The 26,094-nt window shown below is 37.6% G+C and overlaps 1 protein-coding gene across 1 annotated transcript; it reads right to left on the minus strand.

Moving 5' to 3' along the window:
• Window positions 1-750: 750 nt before the first annotated feature.
• BPIFB4 (BPI fold containing family B member 4) lies at window positions 751-25,516 on the minus strand. Its single transcript, XM_074284815.1, has 15 exons — window positions 25,433-25,516; window positions 21,255-22,177; window positions 18,780-18,884; window positions 18,450-18,593; window positions 16,847-16,910; window positions 15,565-15,625; window positions 14,118-14,209; window positions 11,966-12,169; window positions 10,279-10,332; window positions 8,379-8,549; window positions 6,131-6,198; window positions 5,916-5,958; window positions 4,580-4,643; window positions 2,635-2,711; window positions 751-1,115 (listed from the first exon to the last, which is right to left on the minus strand). Exons 1-15 carry the CDS (start codon window positions 25,514-25,516, stop codon window positions 1,092-1,094), a joined length of 2,178 nt encoding a protein of 725 aa, XP_074140916.1. The 3' UTR covers window positions 751-1,091.
• Between the last annotated feature and the right edge of the window lie 578 nt (window positions 25,517-26,094).

Consider the following 26,094-nt stretch of genomic DNA (forward strand, 5'->3'; position numbering starts at 1 on the left):
TTTATCCCATTGAAGACAAAAAAGGGAAAGGAGTTCAATAAAAGTCACATAAATAGAAAGAAGCATGGATTTCAATCTGGCTGGAATATTCACAACAGTAAGATCAAAGATCCACTGGAGTTGTAATATTGGAGGATTTATATCTAGAAGGGATTTAAGAGACTGTCTAGTACAGGGGTGATGAACATTTATTTCTGCCAAGGTCCATTTGGATATTTATTACATTATTCACAATCCATAAAAAATTATCAACTTATAGAACTCGAGCAGTAACAGATTATTGTACCTAGATTTCAGCTCATCACCTGTGGCTACCTTGACAAATGATTTTGTGGGCCTTATTTGGCCTACGGGCCAGATGTTCCCCGCATGTTGTCTAGTGTAACCCCTCTTTTTTTTTTAAAAAAAAAAAGGAGGAAACTGAGTCCAGAGAGGTGAAATCACACAGTAAATAGCAAAGCTGGAATTTGATTGTCCAACTCTTTCAATACTCTCTCTACTATATCACACTACCTCTTATCCTAAGAGACCCAGGGTATTTTGAAATAGAAACAACTTGAACTGCTATATTGTCAGTATTTCCAGTCTGTGCACTGACCCTGAGACCACCCCTCTCCCAAATGCATACCCAAAACTATTAGAAACTGGGAATTCCAGCTCTGCAGTAAAGTGATATCATGCCACAATACAGCATGGGGTTGTGGAAAGAGCACTGGTGGCGCCATTATGGAAACTCATCCCCATCTGAAGTGCAGAGAAAGGGGAATCTTTTATTGAAAAAGCAACATGAACAACAAACAATGTTCAAAACATCCTTGTCTCCACAGCCCTTAGCCATGTCCTTTTGGCTGGTCTTCACCTCATTTCAGCAAATTGGGAAAATCAATTGCTTTGTAGCAAAATCTGGCTGCCAAGTCCCCTAAGGCCATTTCAGTCAAGTAAGCCTTTGGTGTCTTGGGGGGATGGATGAGCTCAGGCACCATCTTTGTTAAATAACATGAAGGAGAATATGGTCCTGCCTTCTTCAGGGCAGTGATGATGGTACTATGGAGAGAGGGAGCTTCGAGCTCCATGCCTTGGTCTTCTTAAACTCATGCACTCAACACAAGAAGGTCCTAAGGGAATGAAGCACAGGAGTTTGGGTCACATCTCTCCCCTGATAAAGAGAACTTTTCAACCAGTGAAAACTTTTTGAGGAAAATGACAAAAAGAGGGCTTCAACAAGATTAAGTCCTGCAGTACTGTCCTCTGGGTGTGTGCCATGGTCTCTAGCCTTAGAGGGAAGATAACCTAAAATGAAGTCCTACTGGAGAAACTAAAGGCAGAGACTTCAATATTCACACCTTTTTGCTGGGGTCCGAGGTAGACAAGGATCATATCAAGTTTCTTGGATTCAAGCAGAACTGTGCTCCATCACCAGAACACAGTCCCTTCTTATCCAAATCTTTTGAAGGCTCAGATTAGGTTTTGCCTTCTCTGAGTTTTCCCTGAGAGCTCTCTTCCCATCATCTGAAAGTATTCTCCATCTCTTCAAATTTTCCTAAATGCTTTGGATCTTCCTAGCAACCTTATCACATTCTATTTTCATTAAGCCTTTCTCTTAGGAACTTCGGAATTGTTTGGATCACCCAATATGACATGCCCTCAACAGAAAATGTGCTCTGGAAAATTGAAGCAGCTCAAAAGAAACATAAAATGTGCAAAATTAGAGAAATTTAACCCAAATGTTAACACAGACTATTTGTGCCCAACCTGTGGTAAAGCATTCCAAGCTCATATTGGCCACATTCAGTCATATTGTAATATAACTCTAACAAAATTCTTTGAGAATAAAAGGCAACAACCAACCAATTAATGAACATCTCAAATTCTTTGAGGGCAGTTGCTATGTTACTCTTCATCTTGTATTCCTAGCATGGAACACAATGCTAAATAAGTGCTGAACTGATTTGAATTGGAATTCTGTTCCAGAAGAAACAATGCCACAGAACAAATTTCTGGTGTGACTTTGAAAAGTCACCAATTTACACTGATTCCATTTAGTTTACTGTCTCTAGTCATGTTTCCCAAAGTCCCCTTCTGGCTTATCCCTAGACTCTGCTCCAGTACCCCAAGTCTCTTGGCTAAAAATATATTTACATCTTCCATCAATGAACATGGGAAAAGGTTTACTGGACCAGATTCCCAGTGGAGCCAGATATAATAGAAGCAGCTCAGATATAATAGAAATGGCATTGGACTTAGAAGGCCCAATTTTCTATTCTCCTCTGACATTATTAATAAGGTAATCTTGAATAAATCACCTATTCTCCCTGTGCTTCAATTTTCTCATCTGTAAATGAAGATAATAAGCTCTACCCTGCCTCATTTACAGGGCTGTGGGTAAGGACCAGAAAAAATATGGGCAATAGTACTTTGTAACCAGGAAAAGCTACAGAAATGAGCTATTATGATGACAGAAATCAACCAAAAAGGACTCTTATAACCTGATTGCTTTGGATCCCTGTCCTCTCATCACCTAGCAAATGGACTGCATGAAAAAAAATGAATAAGTGGATGGAAGATGAAACCAACAGGAAAAAAAACAAAGACATAGCATAGGAGAAGGAACACCCATCATGTCAACACTCTCACCTCCAAGACATCAATATCGGCATTGCTGAAGTCAATATTCAATATTTTGGGTAGTGGAACTCCAGAGCCTAGCACAGCTGTGAAAAGAAGGCATGTATGATCAGTGTACAAGGGAAGGCGGCTGTCTCATGTACTTCCATCTACTCCAAACGAATATAACCCAGCTTTCAAAAATAAAGCATTTTGGATAGAACTTTCTTAATCAGTGAAACAATAATAACTTAGTATTTCATGTTTCCATGAAAGCAAGATACAAGAGATTTGGAGAGGAGAGACCCCTACAATTTATGCTTTAAGAGAGATACACTTTCTTCTAGACTTCAAGGAAAGACCCATACAGAAAGAAAAAAAAAATGTTTTGGGAAGCAACAGGCATATAGAGGAGCTTCCACATGATCCATGACTGATTTCTAGCTTGCCTCCCTGCAGATATCGGGGAATTTCTCCCTGGGTGAGCTCAAAACTTGTCTCTATAAAATAAGATTTCAGCTCATTCCCATCTAAAGAATTCATTTACTTATTTGTATTTCCTGGACTTTTGGAGAACTTCCCTGGCTTTTGTTTTCTATTTGCTAGGATAAATGGCTTGCTCATTCTTCACTATTTGTTATTAAATTTTACCATTAGCTTTTGGTGAGGAGTCAAATCTACAAATGTAAACTTGGTGTACCCTCCCCATTTAAAAGAAAGCTACAATAGAATCTACTGGCTTTGTTGCTCTGGAAGATAGAAAAATAGCGCTCTTAGATCAGCTGTATTTAGGGCCGGCCAAAGTAGAGAAATGCAATTCTAGTCTGAAACATCTTCAGAAAAGAAAGGGAAACTCCAGGTAACATAAAAATCTTCTTTTGAGAAAGATGGGCATGATTCTATACATATTATCCATGCCTTCCAGCAACCTGTCCTTAGATGACTGATGTGAACAAGCACAACTTACATAGTCAATACAAACCCTACATGTACAGGTTCCATACACATCTTGAAGGTTATTCACATACTGTCTTTTTTGCTAGTATCTAAATTCCTTGGGAGCTCTTTTTGTCTTTTTTTGTATCTTTAGTGCATTTGCCTAATATACAGTATGTAATTAATAAACACTTGTTGATTTAGTGCAGAAAGAATTAGCCCATATTTTACCAGATACAATGAAAATTCTTCTTATTACATTGTGAGAGCAGAAATAGTCATTCTGAGGAGCATAGAGGGAGTTTAGAGCTTTCAATAGAGGGTGAAGAAGAACAAAATTGATATTAGAAAGGAGAGGTCTTAGATTCTAGTCCCACCTCTGCCACCAGTTTCTTATATTCTTAGTCAATTCACATCCCCCTCTCTGAGACTTAGTTTCCTCCTCTGAAAAATGAGGTGGTTGAGCTAGAGAGGCTCTAAGGTCCCTCACAGCTCTATTCTGTGGTCTTAGTTTCCTTCTAACTCAATGTTTTATGTTCAATGTTCTCAAATTCTTTGAATTTTTTAAGTAATATCATAATTACCCCAAAGGCAGACAGCTCTGAGGTTCTACACACTCAATGAGTCTAGAGAGTTTCATAATCCATTTGAGTAACAAACTCAGAATTATGATCCCGAGTCTTTGGCGGTTTCCATTTTGTTTGTGGACTCTCCTTTTTAGTCTCCTTTAAAAAGGAAGAAGTATGTCATACATTTTAAGAAGATTTGCATCCAAAAAAAGAGAAAAAAAGTTTCTCTTAGAAGACAAAGGGTGATCTTCAATTATTTGGAAAATCTAACTACATGAATCAGAGGGCCTTGACGATGCCAGGAAAATGAGATATTATGCTATTACAAGAATGATATTAGAGAACATTCAAAAGCTACCTCAAATTTGAACTCAATTGATTTGAAATTAACTACTGTGCTCATAAGTGTGAAATTAAAGTATAAGAAACACATGACAATATCTCTAAAAGGGATCAGTAGCTGTCATTACCATTCATCGCCGGCATAAAAGCAAGGTCAAAAATCTTGCCAACCAGCATTTCCATCAAGCCAACCTATCAGGGAGAAAAAAGTGATTTTAAGAAACTTAAAAATGGAAATAACTTGTTTATTGTTTAACTTGACCCATTTAATTTCTCCATTTCCCCTTTTAAAAAATATGTTCTTTAAGGCCTGTACCTTAAATTGATTGAGGGAAGCAAGCAGTCAATCAATAAGTATTTTTATGCACCTTCTACATGTCAGACATAAAATTATATAAAAAGCAGCATAGCATAGCAGAGTGGATAGAGAGCTACCCTTGCAACCTAGAGGACCTAAGTCCTGATAAATGCTACCTTCAAGACCCTTGGCAACACCTCTTGGTATCCAGGCAACTCTCTAAAATTCTAAGTTGCTAATTTGCATTTGTAAAGAGTTTCCTCACAAGGACTCAGAGCCCTTTACCAATGAAATAACAGGTCTGATCTAAAGAAGAAAAAGGAAAAGTTATATCAGGTCCTGATTGGTAGGTTTATAGATGTAGAAGCAAGATAGTGCCCTACCCTCAAGGAGTTCATCAATCTTTAAGAGATCACTCAAAGCAACATTTTCATTTTACAGGAGAGGAAATGGAACCCAGAGAGAAAAACTCACTTGCCAAGAATTTTACATCATGAATAGACAGCAGAAGCCAAATCTCAAGCCCAGTGAATCCAAGATGTTGTTTCAGTTCAATCAGAACTACCCTTAGAGGCAGCCTCAGTAACATTACTTAGGGATCCAAGAAGTCATTTCAGAAGTACTATGCATAACTCATTCTTTTAATTCAAGTGACATTCTCAGTATTATAATCACTAAAACTTTGAAGTACATCAAACACCATTGGCAAACAATTGACACTTCACATAGTCGCCTAATTTTCAGGCATTGAACATAAGTCCTGAAGGATGTTTAAGACTAATTATTTCATGGGTCCTGACATGGGAAATGACCATCCCATTTCATGGGGGAAATGCCACAGATGATGGTGCATGAGAGTTCCACCCAGTAAGAGCCAAGAGTTTTTGCTGGCTCCCTCCTTGGTGAAAGACAGTGTGTGTGATGGAGTGAAAGAAGACCCAGGCTAGCAGTCAAGATCCAAATTTGAGTTCTAACTTTGTCCCTTTGGCTTTAGGAAAATCATTTTCTTTCTCTGGGCCTCGGTTTACATACCTATTAAATGAGGGTCCAGAACTAGGTGCTCTCTAAGATCCCTTTATGCTTTCTGATTCTATATGTTCTATGTTCTAAACCCTGTTCTGACATCCTGTGATGTTCCCTTTTTCACCTCCCAGTTTGACACTTACATCAAAATTGCCCACATTTGAAGTTTTCAAGGTGAGTGTTGTCCTAAGAAAAAGAAACCATACAGTTAAGGTAAATGAATATTTATCAGCAGTGATGAAATAGTTGGGTATTTGATCAGTCATAATTAGAAAAATTATGCTCAAAACTAACACCCCTCATCCTAGCCATGAACCTTTCTCATTTGGGAGCAAGGAAAACTCAATGAGTTGCTTACTTGTCCAGCTTAGCATCAATCATAAGCTTATCATTTTCCACAGAAAACAAGGCCAGCAGTTCAACATCCTGAAAACAGAAAATATTTGAGAGGTGTGTGAGGGATAGATCACACATAAAATTATATGAGAAGCAGCATAGCATAGCATAGTGGATAGAGAGCTGCCCTTGCAACCTAGAGGACCTAAATTTATAACCTATCTCTGATAAATGCTGCCTTCAAGACCCTTGGTAACACCTCTTGATATCGAGGCAACTCTCTGAAATTCAAAGTTGCTAATCTGCATTCGTAAAGGCAGTTTCCTCAAAGATACTTGGTATCCTTTACCAACAAAATTACAGGTCTTATCTAAAGAAGGAAAAGGAAAAATTATATCGGGTCCTCTATTGATGGATATATAGATATAGAAGCAGGATAGTGCCCTGCCCTGCTGAGGAGTCAACAGATTAACAGAAGAAATGTATTTTCTAAGAAATGTCTTGACATGATAAGAAAAGGACATACCTAGAATCCCTGAGGATAAGAATTGGTTCTATCACTAATTAATTGTGTGACATTGAGAGAGTCATTTCATTTCTTTAGAACTTCATTTTGTCCTATACTAATGTTGATAGTAATCCCTGACTCACAAAGATTGTTGTGAGGATTCATTGAGATTAGATTTATAAAGCCCTTTGTAAATGGTAAAGCATCATAGAAATAATCAGGAGCTATTGTTGTTGTAATTGTAATTATGAGTTATCTCAATGTTAATAAGAGCAATGTTATGGGTACTATTTTTCCATAAATGGTTTATTTCATGACAAAATGGCCATTCCTTGTCTTTTTGAGGTGGGAAGGTATAAGTGGTTTATGATCTGCTACAACAAGCATCCGGCTATTGATAGAAAGATCTCCATCATTTTCAAGATTTTGTTCATTCATTTCTCATCTTCATCTTGTTCCCAACTCCAATCATCTACTAATCATAAGGAACATAGAAAGGAGCTTGAATGATTCAGACAAACTCATCTTCTGCTGGAAAAAAGATGAGTTTATTGATAGAAGATAAGCTAGAAAAGACCTCAGACATTTCTACCTGAAGTAGGATTTCTATCTATAATATGGCAGAGAAGTGGCCATCCAGCTTCTGCTTGAAAATCTCCAGGAAGCTCATTAATTCTAAAGTCAGTTAATTCCATTATTGGACCACTGTGAATATTAGAAATGTTTTCCTTATATTGAATCAAAATCTATCTCCTCCTAATTTCCAAGTATTATTTTTAATTCTCTCCTCCAGAGTCAAGCAGAAAGGTAAACACTTCCCCATAACAACTCTTTGGGATATTTGAAAATAAGTTTAAAAGATTCATTTAGGAAAGAAAGGTTGTCTAAATGATCCCAACGATAACTTCCAAAGCTGAGATTCTATAATCCTATGAACATATGTTTCCCCTAAGTGTTTTCTTCTCCAGACTAAACATCTCATTTCCTTTGAATAATTTTGTCCATATTTGGGGAAACAATGTTCCCTACCTGTTGAGGACCATGCTTAAGTGTGAAACCCAGAAAACCTGTAAAAAAGTTAAAGGGTATTGCACCATTCAGGATGAATCAGTTCTCTGAATCCCCCACAGTTGTGAATCACAGCACACTAGAGAGACTAAAGGTATGTTTTGTTATTACAATCTTTATCTTATTCTTTGAGTAGAGCTGATAGGCTCGAGGAAACCCAGAGAGTCAGAGATATCTGTCTGGAGGTCATAAACAAATTTATTGATGCAGATATTGCTTAGGAAAGAATGTATGCTTTTCTTTAATCAATTATAACCTTGCTGTGTTTTAAAAATATATATTCTGTATAAGAATAAAATAAATCAGAGGTAAGAGGTTAAGAGATTTTCACTGCAACTGCCTCTCAAACTCCTTATATGGACGATAAGTCCTCTCACATGACACAATCTATTCTACTGGTCAGAATTAGAACCCCAGCCCAGTCACTAGTAGGTAGCACCATAACCCTATCCATAATCAGAAAGCTGGACAAAAAAATAGCTTTTTATCATCATCAGTGATTGAGAGTCTACAATGAGGACATTGGAAATGACTTCTCCATCATCAAAGATGGAAGCTACTCATCCTTGGCACTTCATAGAAAAGGACCATAATTCCTCAGAGAAAATTTGGAGATTTTCTGCCCTTGCATTTTTTTTCATTCAGTTTTAGGACTAAAACCAAAGTTGTTAATACTCTTTACTCAGGAACTTACCACATTGAGAAGACAGATGGTAGTTTCTACATCATTTGGCTGGGACACCTCTACTTCGGCGGTTGCAAAAACTGTTACCACAGCTTGATCTTTTCGTAAAGTGACATCAGGAGGATTGGGGACCTGAATTTTGATGGTCAATGGACGTGACTCAGGATACTGCTGGAAAACCTGGAGAACCACAGATGATGAAAAAGCAAGACCATTTGACTCTGAAAACTTCATCAAGAAATCTTATGGGAAAATTTAGGACAGTCAATTTTTCTGGAATTGGCGAGGGTTTCCTGATGCTTGACCAAAAAATTTTACAAATTTAATAAGTGAGTGGATTGAACTAGATGCTTAAACAGTGGTTTGTAACTCCATATGGGAGTCATAACTGAATGTGGGGACTGAAAATATGATTTACTATCAGTAAATGTTTGATTCATATACTTATTCATATATCCAGGCACACATAAAATTTTTTCAGACAAAAAGGGGTCATGAGTGGGAAAAGTTTAAGAAAGCCCAGATTAGATCATCTTTCAATTCTCTTCTATATATGTGTGCAACTCTAATATTAATAATAACATTCTAAAGTACTTTCTGCTTCTGATGATCTCTCTCCTTTGTTCTAAGGTCCCCTCCAACTCTGAGACTGATAAAATGAGTATGACTTTTGAGGATGCTTCCATCTCCAAAAATATATGGGTTGGTAATTCCATGTCTACCAATATAAAGCAAGATAATCCTTCAGCTTATCTAGCTCAGGTCCCTTTGATTTTGAAAGAATTTATTTTTTTGAGGAAAAAAATTATCTAGAAGTATCAAACCCCACAACTGTTTACAAATTCTTTTACAGAAAGTTCAGTTCCAAAAGGCAGATCTGAAGGGGGAAAATCTGTCTAAAGCAGAATATTGAAAATTTCTTAAAAGGCAAAAATATTCCTGCTTCTTTAGGAGAATTAACCTGGAATGTCACCACTAACTAACTTTTCAGCCAAACAGTGAATTTACAGAAAGATTTAGAACAACTATCTTTCTCTATAATTTTTGATAATATTTAGTGTCCATATTTTCTTTTCTTTTATGGACAGTGAAAATGGCCCATTACTAAAATTAGATCTGCATAGATATCTACAAAAACTCTTGTGATATAAAGCAGACTTTCATTATTATAATGTGTTTTGTTTGATAAGTATTTTACAATTCCTATCTGCTAAATATTTTTTCCTAGTAAATTTATTTATTTTTAAAACACATTGCTTTATGAAATATGTTGGGAGAGAAAGAAAGAATCCCTAATTGTTATATTTCCTTTCAGAAGAGAAGTTCCTAATTATCTAACCAGATCCCACTTTGATCATCTACACTTAGAGTCAGAAGTCCTGTAATGAAGTCTCAGTCTCACTATTTACTAGCCATTCTATCTTGGGTAGGTCATTAACTTCTTACTGCCCTAGTTTTTTCCTCTTTAAAATGGAAGTAATAATACTTAGGCTGCCTCCCTCATGAGAATGTTATGAAAACCAAATAAGGTCATGTCTATATAGGACTATGTAGCCTAAAACTCCTTATGACTATAATCTCTTATAACTATTGCTATGATGATGCCTTTAGGACTTTGGTCTCAAAAATTTTACTTAATACTTAATGAAAAATCTCTCCATCATTACAGTGCACCTGAGGGAGGAAAGAATACTTCACTTTGCCAGTCTCCTTTTTTCCAAATTAATTAAACTTTTACTAGCTATGTCATCTTCAAGTTATTAAGCTTTTTTTAGCCTCTTTAAATTGGAAGTAACATTTGAACAGCCTTCTTCTTAGGCCTGTTGTGAAGTTTACTTTCTTAAAATTGATAAAGAACACACACAGAGATTCAGGATAGAACAGAACCCCAGGAACCAATCTTACTCACCTTAGGGATCAATGCCCCCAAAGTGGATGTGGTTAGAGGAGGGAGATCAGGAAACTGTAAGGAGAAATAAAGATTTCTGTGAACCTTCCTATAACTGAAGTTGGAAATGAATCCCTTAAGGATTCAAATATTCTCTTTCAAGGCAAAAATATAAAATAAAATCAATCCCCTGAAAAAGCCAAATTGCTTTTCACGTAGAATACTATTCAAAGGCCTAGATTTACAAAACCAACCCTAGAAAGGCTAATTTCTGACTTTTTGCCACACTATGCTTGCCATTCTATTTACTTTCACCAGATGCGGCCTATTTTAGAGGGATTGGGGGCAGCTGGGTGGTTCAATGAATAAGCACCATTCCTGCAATCAGGAAAATGTTCAACTCTTATTAGCTTTGTAACCTTGGACAAGTCACTTAATTCTGTGTGCCTCAAATACCTCATCTGTAAAATAAGCTGCAGAAAGAAGTAGCATGCCATACTAGTATCTTTACCAAGAAAACCCCAAATGGGTTTGTGAAGAATCACACATCAGTGAAATGGCTAAACAATAAATTTACCACAAGAATGAATAACAGGCAGCACACAAAGACAAAAACAATGGTGTCTTTCTCATTATGTGTGTGTGTGTGTGTGTATACAGGACACACACACACACACACACATAAGCATACCTATGTTGTATATCCACATGTGTATACATGTGGATTGCACACATTTGTTTCAGTATAGAGTGAACATACATTGTGTAGACAATGTACACATATATGCTTATGTGCATATGTGTATTGAATATGGATATGTACATATATATTTCAATAGTTCCAAACAACTACTATTTCACCTATGTCCAGACTTCCTCCATCAATGAAGATCATGGTCTGTTAGTCTTCATAAATTGTGGCATTAATAATAATAATTCTCTTGTAGTTTATGGAAATATGCTGTCAGTTCTCAAATGACAGGTGCACAATTTAAAGAATCCCACACTACAACAAGGTATCAATAGAACTTAAGTGAGGGTTAAAAATAATTCTCTATTAAAATAATGCAAACATTGACTTATTAAGTGACATTTGCCTAATATACCCAAGCTATAGAGTCTAAATAATCCAAACAAATGGTAGCTTAGCTAAAGTTTTCATACTTCAAATGGTGTAACAGTAAATAGAGAAACATAGAAGAAGGGGAGTTTGATGTATGTGATGGGAAAAGCATTAGAACTGGAATTAAGAAACATGGAATTGAATCTTGGTTCTGACACTTGTTAACTGGAGAACCAGGATCATTTACTTCCTCTCTCTGAACCTACATCCATAAAATAGAAACCATATATTCCCAACCATAAATAAAGGTCGTGGACTAGATCAGGGCTTCTTAACCTTTTCTGTGTCCTAGAACTCTTGGGCATCCTGGTAAAATCTGTACATTCCTTTAAGAATAATTATTTCAAATGTTTTAAATGAAATTTATAGAATCACAAAGGAAAACAAATATGTTGAAATACACTTATAATAACATTTTTAAGACACCTACCGACCCCAAGTTAAGAACTGCTGGTAAAGGATACTTGCATTACCATGCCATTTCAAATTTTATGATCTATGTAAATATTTGTTTCCCTAACTGGCCTTCCCCAAGCTCAACCAGAAAATGTCCCAGAATTAAATAATCCAAGTGGAATTATTTACCATGCCATCAGTGATGTCTATATCCAGTGCCCCTTGCTTCTGCAGGAGAGACAACACTGAGCCCAGGAAGTTGGCAGAAATTGCAAGTTGGGAATTGGTTGAGTCACCCATGGGTGGCAATTCTGGCATCTGGGGTTTTGGCATAGTGGCTGGTCGGCCCAATGGATAGTCAATCAGACCTCCTCCAGCCTCTCCAACAAGACTCTATCAAGAACAGGGGAGAAAGCTATGCATAGATATCATCAGTCAATCAACAAGTACTCATAAGGTACTCACTATATACTGGCGAGGCACTGCACTGCTGACATTCCTCCCCTTCTCCCAAGAGATCTTGGAAAGTGGATAACCAGTAAAATAGCCGCTGCAGAAGCCACAAACACATACAAAATGCACACCAGGAAAAGGGCTTACAAATGCAATAAAATGAAGAAGGCACAAACGGAATATTGTGATGGGAAGAGAAGTAGTAGTAATAGCACTACTCAAAAGGGTTTTCTTTATCAGTTAATTTTTCCCTCCTACGTAAGTCAGTGGAGGCAGCTAAGTTGTACAGTGAATAGAGCACTGGACCTGGAGTCAAGATAGTCTGAATTCAAATCCAGCCTCAAACACTTTCTGATTCTACAAAGCTGGGCAAAATCACAATCTGTGTTTGCTTCAGTTTTCTCATTTATAAAAATAAAGATAATAATAGCATCTACTTCCCAGGGTTATTAAAAGGATCAAATCACATAATATTTATAAAGTGCTTTGCAAACATTAAAATGTTATGTAAGTGCTAGCTAGCATATAAGAATCCTATAATATTAGTTGTTCATCCTTCATTCTCAAAGAGGAACAATGCAATCATAAGGATGATATCTTGATTTGCAAGTGAATTGGATTTAAGTGAGGGAGAGTTTCACAAAGTCACCAACCTCAATCTTTCTTTCAGAGTCATCAATATCTAGGGTCAGGATAAAAATCAAGATGATTGCCAGTGGCCTAGGATGCAGTGGATGATCTTGGAGTCATCATAATATTGACCTATAGACTCTTTATCCTCTAATCATCGACTGGTACAACCCAATTATGGTGATTGCTACTAGCCACTTGTGTCTGGACATTTGAGGCAAGTTATTGTTGAGAAGAGGTGTTGGGTTTTACAAATGGAATCCTTTCAGAACACATACAAATAAAAGCACAATCCTTGGAAGCCTCTCTCTATTAGGAAGGTTAGAAAATGCTGGGTTTGGAATCTAAGAATCATAGATGTTTGGAACTGATATTTTAAAGACCATTTAGTCCAATTCTCCCACTTTACAGAAAGTAAGTTTCAGAAAATTAATATGACTAGCTCAAGGTCACAAGGGAACTGTATTCAAATCCCATTCTACTATTTACTAGCTGTGGGACAATGAATGTCTCCTTCTCTGGGTCTCAATTCCCTCATCAATGAAATAAGAATGTTATACTTTAAAAGATTTTAAATATCTCCCAAATTTAAATATTACAAGCTTATGAGGATCCTGGACTCCAGAATGGTACTCCATTTCTGCATTTCCCAAGAGAAAAGGGATCCTAAGGAAGGGACCCATTTGCCTATGTCTATCTATAGAGTCAGCAGGAGGCATCCATAGTGCTAAATTCAGATTAGGAAGAGCACCCAGGATTATTGATATCATCTGATTTCAGGTGAAACTGATTCAGTTCTGTCCTGGCAAATGGGAAGGAGCTCTGGACTTTGGGTCAAAAACAACAGTTCTATTAGTTGCTCAGTAGGAGCACTTATTTGCTGTTTAATTATGGACACAATATTTAGTTAGCCTCTGAGAAAGTCAGTATCCCAAACTATAAAATTAGGATGACAAAATCTGCACTACCTAGTTTACAGAGTTTTAGAGAAAATGCTTTGAAAACCTTTAAATATCATATAAATGTACATTGTTGACTGGGACTATAACTTTGAAGCATCCTCTATCCCTTGCATTGGAAAAGGGGGAATTCATTTCCACAGACAATGAGCAAAGGTATTGCCTTTATGATAGAAAGCAAGTAATAGCTCTTCTGGAAAGGATCTCTGAGACCAGGAAGATACCCCAGTAACTCCAGATATAAAGGAAAAGAGTTTTACCACTTTCTAACTCAATCTCAATGAAATGGCTAGACTTACATTTAGATCCAGCTCCAGGAATTCACCAGTCACCAATGGAAGACTTGAAAAGGTATATTGAACACTTCCTAATATACCAAGTGGTATTAAAGCTGCAGAGAAACAGGTCAGAGATAAAAAAAAAATGAATATACTTCTGCTCCCATCAGTTTATTCATTCATTCATTTAATAAAATATTTACTAACATACTGGAGTTAAATATAAATAAATAATTTTTAAAACTTTTTTAAATAATTGTATTAAGTACTGAGAGAGAAACAAATAAGATCATGTAGATAAAAGATTTTGAGATAAGAACTATTCCTGCCCTCATGAAGATCTCAGTACAGTTTACTGTGACATATAATATTAAATAAATACGAGAGAGATATGAAATATATCATTATTTATAGCCTAAGGGGAAAGTTCTTCACCAACTCAAGGATGTGAGTCAGAGAAAGCTCCTGGAGGTGAAGGTATTTATTTGACTTAGTAAAGAGGAGGAGGGGGGATACTCCAAGGTCAGGAAATTGGTCAAACAGAAATATAGATAGGGGAATTTACAGTTCAGAGTTTGAAGAAAAGCAAATTGTTTGGATTGCCAACGCACTAGGTTCTCTACCCTTCACTCAGTGGAAAGAACCTTATGGAATCTATGGAACCCAATGGAAGAACTAGTCAAAAGTCCCTCAATGATAACTTGGGTTGGCCCTCAAGATGCTCGTGCCTATTTTGGAATGCAAAAAATTTCAGTCCTCCATTTGTCTTATACAGAATCACAAAATTTCAGAATTAGAAGACACCTTAGAGGGCATTTTTAGCCCAACCCAAACTTGATCAGAAAAATGTCCACAAGTAGTCATCCAATCTCATTTAAAGATTTCAAGTCATAGGGAATTCATCACCTTTCCAGACATCCCATTCCTCTTTTGCTAAATTCCAATTATTAGGAAATTTCTTTGTTATTCTAACCCCAAATCTACTCCTCTCTGCTAATTCCACCCTTTGCTCTTAGTGCTTCCCTCTGAGGCCAAATAGAGTAAACCTTAATCCATTTTTACATAATATCTTCAGTCTAAATATCTCAGATCCCTTTAGTCAGTCCTCTTTTAGTATTGTTTTCCAGCCTTTCACTACCTTCATCACTCTCCTCTGGTTGCTCCTGAACTTGTCAATGCTTTTCTTAAAATATATTACCCACAATAGGACACAATGTGGACTGAGTGATTTCAAGAACTACAAAGCTCTCTCTTTCCTTATTCCAGATCTAGCACCAAAATGTCCTTGAGTTTGCCGCTATGGAATGTTTTGGGGAAGAACATAGAGCTATAGCTCACAGATCTCATAGAAGTAGTTCTGTCCTTCCACAGAGTTCAGATGTAGAAGCCTAAAGGATAGGTCTTGGAAAAATTGGAAAGGGCATAAACCTGAGGCAGGAGAAGACATGAGAGAATAAAAAGAACTTACAATCCACAAGACCCAATTGGTCATTGACAAGGCCCAACACGACATCCACAATTGGACAGAGCTGAAAGGCAATAGAATAGCAATGTTACAAGAAAACATACTAAAATCCAGCCCATAGGAGTCCTGGAGGACTAGAAAGCTCTGCCATGGGTCTTCCAGGCTCAGAACAGGGTGAAGGGACTTTTAAAATTTTATTTATTTAATATTTTCCCCAGTTACATTCAAAACAATTATTTTTATATTTGTTTTTAAGATTTTTGAATTCTAGATTTTCTCCCTTATCCCCACCCACAATTAAGAAACCACATTTGAAGTTGTGCAAAATATTTCCATAAAAGTCAAGTTGTGAAAGAAAACTGGATCTTCCAACATAATGAAAATAAAACCCTCAAGAAAAGTTAAGTTCAAAATAGAGAAGATAATAGAGAATGGCTCTATCTATATTCAGACTTGATCAGTTCATTCTCTGGGTATGGATAGGATTTTTCATCATAAGTACTTCAGAGTAAGTGTGGATGATTGTATTCCTGAGAATAACAAAGCCATTTACAACTGGTCATCCCGGAACATTGCTATTATTTTGATTACAGCATATTTCATTTTGTTCATGAAGACTTTCCACGGTTTTTTTTTTCCCAAAGAGCATCCTCCTCATCATTTTCCAGAGCCCAGTAATATTCCATTAGAGAAACTTGTTTTGAATTTTTTTTCCAATTGCTACTGCTAATTGTATTTCCCCCATTTATTCTCTCTCTCCTTTTACAGGGTAGGAGAATTTTTCGTAAAGTACCTAAGGACATCCACTGTGCAAACTCCTTCTGGAATGGAATGACTTCCTTTCAGGAGACTGGTCTGATTAAAAGAAAGCCTAGTCTCAAAGCCAATAATTCAGGAGACAACCCTTACTACTTTCTTTCTACTGCAAAATAGCCAATGGGATACATCTTCACCAGGTTTCCAATATTATATGGATTTTTGATGAGTTTTCCCCCTCCCACCATGAACTTCTTTATATGTTCCCATAATCTCTCTCTTCTTAGTGGGAAAAATAATTGTTGCCCCTTAAGTTGAAAATGGTTCCAATAAAATGAATGCTACTCTCTTCTTCCCTTTTCTATAGAAAGTTAAAAACCTAACCTAAGAGAATTTCAAAGCATTTATTCCTTGAATTCTATCAGGAAGAGGAACTTCACTACTTCCCAAAATAACCAGTTGCATTATTGGATAGTTCTAGGACCAAAAATCAAGAACAAAGAACCATTGGGGTTTCTCCCCTACTTACCAGGTCAGGAAGAACATTGGCCAGGACTCTGTTCACTAAGTTATCCACAAGATTAGGGAGCAAGCTGGAAAAACCAGAAGGCAAACCGAATGAGAAGTTGGTAAATATTAACATCCCCTAGGTTTGCACCAGGAAAGAAGAATTTTATAATCCCCTAATGGGATATAAACTTCTAAATGACAGAGATTGCCTCATTTTTTGCCAAATATTCAACCCCTCAATAAGTGTCTGGCATACAATGGATACTTAATAAATGTATGTCAACTGATTCATTAAATAGCTTGCCATCGATGAGCTGGCATAGTGTAGAGTAAATGGTATGATTTAGCCTGACTTGTAATGTCTTGGTGTGGTAGGAAAAGTATCACAGCATGATACAGTGGAAAGAATGTTTATCTTGGAAATATTGGAATCAGAAGAAACCCCAGTTCAAATTCCACACCAAACACTAATCACATGATCATAAGCAAATAACGTAGTCTCTCTGAACTTCACGCTCCTCATCTCTAAATGGATATAATTGTACCTGTAGCACCTAGGTCATTATAAAGAACAAATGAAAAATCATATATAAAGTACTTTATAAACTACAAAGCACTAAATAAATGTCTTTGCATGGTGTGTTCAAGTTTCCTGGATGATTGTGTAAAAAAAAGCAAAGGAATAATATAATGCAATAACTACAATAATGCAAATGAAAAGATCACTCAAAGGAAAATAAACTAAGTAATAGGAAAAGCCAGCAACATCATGGAAAAAAGATAACATCATATATTTATTCCCTCTGACAGAAAGGTGAGGGACTACTAGAAAGAAATATTTTATACACTGTCAGACAAGCCTGAGGAGTGTGATATAGAAATAAAAGAAATCAAGAAAATTAAAAAAAAAAAAACCTTAAAAAAGATAGACACCAATATTCCCTAGAGTTTCCTTACAGAAAGTGATAATGACAATATTTCACACTTCTATAGTGAGAAATAGTATGCAAAATGTTTCCTTTACAACTTGGCAATGCAAGCATTAGCAAACAAAAACAGTAAGATTGAGAGAAAAGGGGCCAAGACTGGACAGCTAGTAAATTGGAAGCTGGGAAGATAATCCAGGTCACCTGACTTCAAATTAGGGTTCTTCTTTGTTACATCTACCCCACTATAAGGATTGATGATCTTCTACATGGGGAACTGCTTCCAACATTGATTAGAACCTAACTGTGACATAGCAGATAAGTCTTAGAAAATTGCCTGTAACAGTACAATCTAAATTATTTTAACTTAAATAAGCCACAGTCACACAGCTGGCACTAGGTCTTCCTCACTCTAAACCCAACCTTCCAGCCATAGCCCAGGCTACCTCTAAGTCACACTACCTCCAATTGGAGGCAATTAGAAAAGGTTTTGCTCCTTAAGTAGATCTCCTGTCATCAGTCTCCCAAATGAAAGTCATCTGTCATAATAGGGATCAGTGAGAATAGTAAGAATGACATCACTGCCATACAAAAAAAAAAAAAACAAGTAAATGCATCTAGCCAATAGTCAGGGTATTTTTTATGTAAAGGGCAATATAAATTGAAGGGAGATGTCCAGATACAACTGTCACTCACCCCCGAAGGAGTTTGACCTTGATACCTCCCAAAAGGGTGTCACATCTCTCAATGACCAGCCGGGGATAGCCTGTCCGGTCCATCGTAAGCCGGACTTTGGCGGTGATATTCACTTCTACAGCAATGTCCAGGAAGCCAATGAGACTAGAAAGAATAAGAGATAGTCATTTTCCTACCATGCTTGGACCATGCTTAGGATCCCACAGCTATGGAGCTGAGACACAGGCAAGGTCTTCTGATGACAAGACTTTAGACCAGTATATCACAAGTTTGAGCTTATTCTTCTAAGTGACCTAAGTGATGTACAGCCCCAGGGTGAAGGACACTCACCTCTTGCCATTGATGGCCACTCGAGTGTACAAGCTCAGGTAGACTCCCACACCGGGCAGGAGTCTTACAGATACTCTGGGGAGTGTGAGTTCCACAATTCTCAACCTATAAATTGGAAAGGGCAAAGATAAGGGAAAAAAAGTGTTGAGAGCAAGAAACTTAGATACTGGGGTGATATGGAGAGCAGGGCACCTCATAAAAGGAGGGAAGGAGCTAAGAAGGAATTCAGTCCTCCCAGACCATGAAAGGGATCATTGATCTTAGAGCTGGAATTAGAAACAATCAAATCCAACTCTTTCATTTTATGAAAGAGAAAATTGAAGCAGGGTCATATAACTAGTGAGTGTCTGATAGAGAATTTAAATAATAGACCCTTAATAAATGCTTATTGACTGACTGACTGAGTCCAGTACTCTAGTCCCTGGGCCATTTAGCAACCAGATCATGAACTCCCCATCTCTAATTTCAATCTAAATCACAGGAAACAAGATAAAGTTGGCTCATAGAGTATTTGTAGTCTTGAATCCTAAACCTAAATTATAGCAAGGAGGAGTTACTGAGTGTACATATTGGAGTTGCCAAGAAGGTTCTGGTTGATGTTTCTTCAGGATGATCTTTATTATTGAGACCTCCATGGGTAATGCTGACAATGAATACTAATCCCTACAATGAATACCTTCTTTTACAAAGCAACCATCATAATAAAGATCAGATCATGAGTACAAGTGAGAGATCCTGTATTAATCACATTTAATTATTTGTGATTTTAGAATAAAATATTTAACCAGAAGCCTCCAATGAATCTCTGAGAAGGAACACAGACAACTGTATAACAACAATAATAATAGTAATAATAAATTCCTTTTTCCATATCATTTTGATATTTACCTAACTATTTTTCTCATTTAACAATTCAGTAAATTGTTATCATAAAAATATTAAATTATTATTTATACTTATAATTCATTAATGTTATATTCGTTTCATAGACAAAGCAACCAAAGCTCAAAGCAATTAATTCATTTGCCCAAGACACATAGCTACTGTCAGGGTCAAAACTCAGATTCTGGTGTCCTAACTTTAAAACAAGGAATCTTTGCATTTATCTCCAAGCCATTAAGAAAATAAGACCCAAAAGGGAAATCCTCTTGAAGAAGGAATAGTTCAAGATAGAATTGCCATATGTCTCTGGAGTATTTCTTGGATTTCCTTTCTAAGCACACTCCAACATTTGGAAAGATTTAATTCTTTGTCACACAATTGCCAACAATTTTTTCTATAGCATATTTGTCCAGTGACCATATACTCTTTGCTTGAAGACCTCTAACGAGGTAGGACCCAAATAGCTTATTCAGATAACAGCTAGGAATATAAATAGTCAAATATAATAGCCTTGAAAAGAAGAACATTTGGCTCTTGGGTTTTTTATCTCCAGCAGCTAGCTGAATGACCTGATTTATAGTAAGAGAATGGTAATGAAGGGACTTATTTTAGTAGTGTAACTCCCAACTGAAGAAAGTCCACCTACTAATTCAAACCTTCTCTGCAGCTTCATGTCTGTGGATAGTTTCCACAAGTACTGAGAGGAGAAGTATATTTCCCAGAAAAAAAGCAGGAAGAACTATGGAACAAAGATAGATTTTGGAATCACAGAATCATCATATCATAGGATCATAGATATAAAGTGGCAAGGATGAAGAAGTGATCTAGTCCAAGGATTCTTGACTTTTGAGGGGCTGTATATCCCCTTTAATCATTTCATGAAGCCTTATCAGAATAGTGGCTTTTAAATTATTAAACCAAAGTGCATAGAATTACAAAGGAAACCAATGATATTGCAACAAAGTTATGAAAATTTTTTTTAAGGTTCACAGGCTTCAGATTAAGAACTCTTGATCTTAGTTCAATTCCCTCCTTTCGGAGGTGAGGAAATTAAGATTTACAGGCTTCGAGTGTTTTGGCCAAGTTTATACAAATAAATTATTTTCTAGCAACTGCAACTTCAACAGACCTATTAATAAATAAATAAATAGAAACTTGAACCCAGGATCTCAAAAGATCCAAGATTTTAGAGCTAAAAGGAGACTTTAGAAATGAAGTAGTCTAACCCTCCCTGGGCAGTTAAGTAATACAGTGGATGGTGTGCAGGGGCTAGAGCCAGGAAAACCCTTCTTTGTGAGTTCATATCCAGTCTCAGACACTTACTAGCTGTATGACCCTGGGCAAATTGTTTAAACCTGTTTGCCTCAGTTTCTTCATCTGTAAAAATGAGCTGGAGAAGGAAATGGCAAACCCCTCCAGGATCTTTGCCCAAAATAGAGTGAACAAAAACCCTCTCACTTTTCAGAGAAGGGAAGTGGGGCACAGGTAACAAGTAACATGACACTGGTCCGCTTCCAAAGTCAGTACTCTTTTCTTCCCCCATTTAGATGCTATCATTAACATACAGTATGTGAGATTCAAAGTTTTCCTTACCCTGTGATTCCTTGGACAGTGCTGAGAATGCCACCTTCACCAAGGACACCAAGGACCCCTCCTCCTCCAAGAAGGCCTCCATCTCCCAGAAGACCACCACCACCAAGCAAGCCCCCTTGTCCAGACAGGATGCCATCTGCAGCCAGCATCCCTCCTGTGCCCAGCAGCCCGCCTGGACCGAGTGCTCCAGTGGCCACACCAGGGGGGATCTCTCCAGGACGCAGGTCACGGTGCTGATTTCTAGTATCTGGATAGTTCACCGACCTATAAGTGCGCCCACTACGGGCTTTAATACCTCCATAGGCATTATTGACATTCCGGAGATCCCTTATGCTTCCGTCTGTTTCTAAAATTTCACCATATTTGTACTTGCCACCAAGGCGAGCAGCGTTTTCATTGGATTCAATGACGCCATATTTGTAATTTCCTCCGAGTTGCTTGCCGTTGTTGTATTTTGGGGGGGTTCCCCGAACATGGAAGTCATTATAAGGAACACCACCAACACCTCGAGGAATTTCAGCACGTCTGTAGTCATCATAACGGTGTCGGCCGCCACCCAAGAGCCCACCACCGCCACCGCCCAAGAGCCCACCGCCGCCACCACCGCCTCCCAAGAGCCCACCACCGCTACTGCTGCCGCCACCTAATAGCCCACCACCACCACCCAACAACCCGCCACCGCTGCCACCCAACAGACCGCCACCGCCACTGCTCCCACCACCCAGGAGACCTCCTCCAACTCCACCTAACAAATCATCACTGGAGCCACCACCCCCACCACCAAGCAGGCCCCCCAGCAGGCCACCTCCACCCCCTCCACCTCCTCCTCCTCCAAGAAGGCCCCCCAGCAGAGGACCCCCACCATCGCCACCAGCTTTACCAATGGGAACCTCTCTCAAGGCTGATCGAAGAGCATCTCCTTGCTGCAGAGTACCAGAAATGGCTGCAAATAGTTCAAAGAAACTCCATTAGTCAGCTTATCCTTCCTTTGTAGGACTATAAGGGGATGAATTTTAGAGTAAGAAGGGATCTCAGAGATCATTTGGTTCAAACTTCTCCTTTTTCAAGGAATGTGATTTCATTGATACAGGGAACTCCCCAATAGGGAAATTCCTTCTACCAGTACAAATGGATACCTTCTTTGGTCCATTGTACAGCACTAAGAGGTTACGTGAATTGCTCAGGGAGGTTGGAGGGGAGGGGTGGAAGGTTACACAGGCAGGATTTGCACCAAGATCTTCCTAGCTCCCTACCCATCATGCCATAATCTCCCTCTGTTTGGAGGAAAACCCGAGTTCCGGAAATGGAAACATATTTATTTTAGGTGATATAACTAACAAGTTGGCAGCTACTACGGAGAATGCTGAGCCTGAGGTGGAAAAGACTTGGATTTCACTCCAGTTTCAAACATTTGCTAGCATTGTGACTCTGGGCAAGTCATTTGGCTTCTGTTTGCCTCAGTTTCCTCAAATATAAAATGGGGATAATAATAGCAACCATTTCCCTGAGTTGTTTTGAAAATTAAATGAGATGATAATTTTAAAGCAACTTATCACAATACCTGGCACATATTAAATGCTGTATAAATGTTGTTGTTGTTATAATTATTTTAATTATTATTAGTATTATTTAGAAGAATCCAGATTTGAATTTATTCTCTTACTCCAAATCCAGTATTGGGTTTGTTTTTTTTTCTCACTCTCTCTTCTTCCTCCACTAAAGTCCCTTTAAACGCTTAATTTTATGATTTTGTTTGAATTCCCATGATATTTTTGTCATAGCAGAGCAAAATCCCAATTATCCAGAATTTATTTTACTGAGGGCCTTTGGTTAGCAACATCCAATATAGAAAGAAGAAATAATGAATAAGAAAACAAGTCAGTAAGAAGAACTTACTGTCACTATTTTTAATTTCCAGGGGCATCTTGGGTTCAATCCACCATCAGCCACATTTCACAGAGTTCAAAAATAGCAGCAGGGACTGACTAAGAAGCATTTAGTTCTGGACCTACTTCTCTCACTTTCTAGTTTTGTTGTATTATGTTATATTGGGTTGCTTGTTTTTTCCAGACTAGACCTATGATTTTCTTGTTAAAGAGAACTAACTCTCAGCAAACAAATTCCCTGTCCTAATTCCAACTGGCACTCCTTCTACAATTCAGCATCTAAGCTTGAGGCACTGTGCCAGGCCAAATATGAGTGTACATCACAGTTAAGAATTGACATTCCAGGCAGGGGCAGCTAGGTGGCACAGTGGATAGAGCACCAGCCCTGTCTCAGACACTTAACACTTCCTAGCTGTGTGACCCTGGGCAAGTCACTTAACCTCAGAAAAAAATAAAAATAAAAAATAAAATAAGACTTGATAGTCCAACAATTCTTTTTTTTTCTCAGTTTCCAAAGTCTCCTTTATTGACCAACCTAGAATCAGTAACTGTTTATATTCATACACATATGCATACAATTTATATAGTCATATATATATCTTACATGCATGTATACATGTACATAAACAAAGTTTGAAGGCATGGTATACAGAAATTCTTTAATCCATCATTCCACCATCCTGTTCTCCTCAAAAAAAAACCCCACACATAACAAATTCCATGAATTTGGAAGGGGAAGGGCTCATTATTCTTTCTTACTACACTCCCTTCAGAACAGAGAAAGGAAAAGGCAAGCCCACCCTACCATAAAACAATGGGGATTTTTCAAAAGAGAAAAAAAAAAACAGAAACCAAGGGCCTGGTTTTCAAAGGCACCATACTGTGCTACCTTCCTTACTTTTTAAGCTTTTTTTTTTAAATTTGAGAAATTTATTTGTTCTCCCTGGGCCTTTGTTTTATTTTTCTATACAATGGAGCTGAAAACCTTTGCTCTGCTTTCATCTCAGAGCTCACATACACATTTGAAGAGCTAATGCACATCACAAAGCTCTATCTATGTGGTCACAATTGGGGAGGAAAGGAACAAGCATTATGAAGTGTCTACAATGTGCCAGCCAGATAGATGGTGCAGTGGATAGAGTGCCAGACCTAGAATTAGGAAAATTCATCTTCATGAGTTCAAATCTAGCCTGTTAAGTCACTTACCCTATTTGCCTCAGTTTTTGCATCTGTAAAATGAGTTGGAAAAGGAAATGGCAAACTACTCCAAAATCTTTGCTAAGAAAACCCCAAATGGGTTACACTTCTGAAATGACTGCACAGCAATAATATTCCAGACACTGTGCTAAACACTTTATAAACATTATTATTCTGGTAATATTGAATTATTATCATTTTCCAGCCTATTTTGAAAATGTTCCTGTTCAACAAGATAATCCTTAGATCCACAGGACCCTCTATTAACAACAAAGCTTCAGGTCCAGTCACTTGACTCCACCAGCTAAGGCAGAGAAGTTGCCTTATACATAATAGAAAGATGTTCAGCAATATAGTTTGGAACAAAAATTTGGAAATAGCCTTCACACTCAGTCTCTACCAATTACCAGTGGACTATTCTTACCTCAAGTATTCCAGAAAAAATCATAAATAGGATTAACTAGTCCATAATCACTCATTTTACAAATAAGTAAACTGAGGCTGTTGAGATAATTAGGTAGTCAATGGATAGAGTACTGGTCTTAGAGTTAGGAAGACCTGATTTTAAATCTACCCTACTCATTTAGTGTCCGTGTGTCCCAATCAAGTCACTTTACTTGTGCTTCCCTTAATCCACTAAAGAAAAAAATGACAAACCACTCTAATTTTTTCCAAACCACCCATCCCCTTATTTTTTCAAAGAAAACTGAAGTCTGGGGAGAGAATGTAATTAGCACGATTGCACAAGTCAGTGGCAGGGCCAGGATTTGAAAGCAGGTCTCCTGATTTTATCACCCCAGTTTTTTGTATGGTCTACCTGTTCTCTGACAGCACCTTTTTACTTCTTCCAAAAATTCTCTCTTAGAGCAGCAGGGTTTAGCACAATACTTGGCACTCAGTAGCCACCAAATGAATGCTTATTGATTGATATTGAAATAAGCTCTTGAAGGGATTCTCTTGTACCAGTACTCAGCATCTGAGACCAGAGCGTATGGCCCTCTCCTCTGTCTCTTCAAAAAGATGACAGTTATTGGGCTTCTGCCCTCCCATGGCCCTAAGGGGGCACTTACCATTACTAATGACTTCTTTGCTCACCCTGAGGACTGTATTTGTTTCTGAGAGAGTGCCAGTGAACACCATGGAGCTACACAGAGCTGCTAGACACCACGTCTTCAGCATCTTGCCTTCAGTTTCCCTAAGAAGGAAGCTTCTCATTAATCATTAATAGTAATTCAATGGAATTTGATAAACATACATTAAACACCTTTTATAGGACAATTCCTTGGCTTGAGGGGAACATTATCATCTCTGTTTTCATGGAACTCAAATATCATTGGGGTATAAGGTATAAACTGAGGCAGCTAAGTGGGGTTAAAATAGAGTGCCATGTCTAAAGGTCAGAATACCTGAGTTTAAATTCATCCTCAGAGACATACTTAGTATGTAACTCTGGGCAAGTAACTTAAGCTTGTTTGCCTCAATTTTCTCATCTGTAAAAATAAACTAAAGAAGGAAATGGCAAAGCACTCCACTATCTTTACTAAGAAAACGCCAAATGAGGTCACAGAGAATTGGAAGTAACTAAAATGACTGAACAACAACAAAAGGTGCAGATGATAAAATTGCATCAGAGCAGTAAAAACACAATTCTGTATGAGCTTCAAAGGGAAAAATCATTATGGATAGAGGGGATCAAGGAAGGCCTCCTGTAGGAGAAGACTTTTGATTAGGTCTTTAAAGGATGAATGAAAAATTAC

The sequence above is a fragment of the Sminthopsis crassicaudata genome, chromosome 2, assembly GCF_048593235.1.
Source record: "Sminthopsis crassicaudata isolate SCR6 chromosome 2, ASM4859323v1, whole genome shotgun sequence".
Lineage (NCBI taxonomy): Eukaryota > Metazoa > Chordata > Mammalia > Dasyuromorphia > Dasyuridae > Sminthopsis > Sminthopsis crassicaudata.

Coding starts and splice junctions, on each gene's coding strand:
- BPIFB4 (XM_074284815.1), bottom strand. CDS start 25,516: ATGCTGAAGACGTGGTGTCTAGCAGCTCTGTGTAGCTCCATGGTGTTC. Junction 15,626..16,846: donor CCAATGTTCTTCCTGACCTG/GTAAGTAGGGGA, acceptor ATTGCCTTTCAG/CTCTGTCCAATTGTGGATGT. Junction 10,333..11,965: donor TAGACATCACTGATGGCATG/GTAAATAATTCC, acceptor TTCTCCTTACAG/TTTCCTGATCTCCCTCCTCT.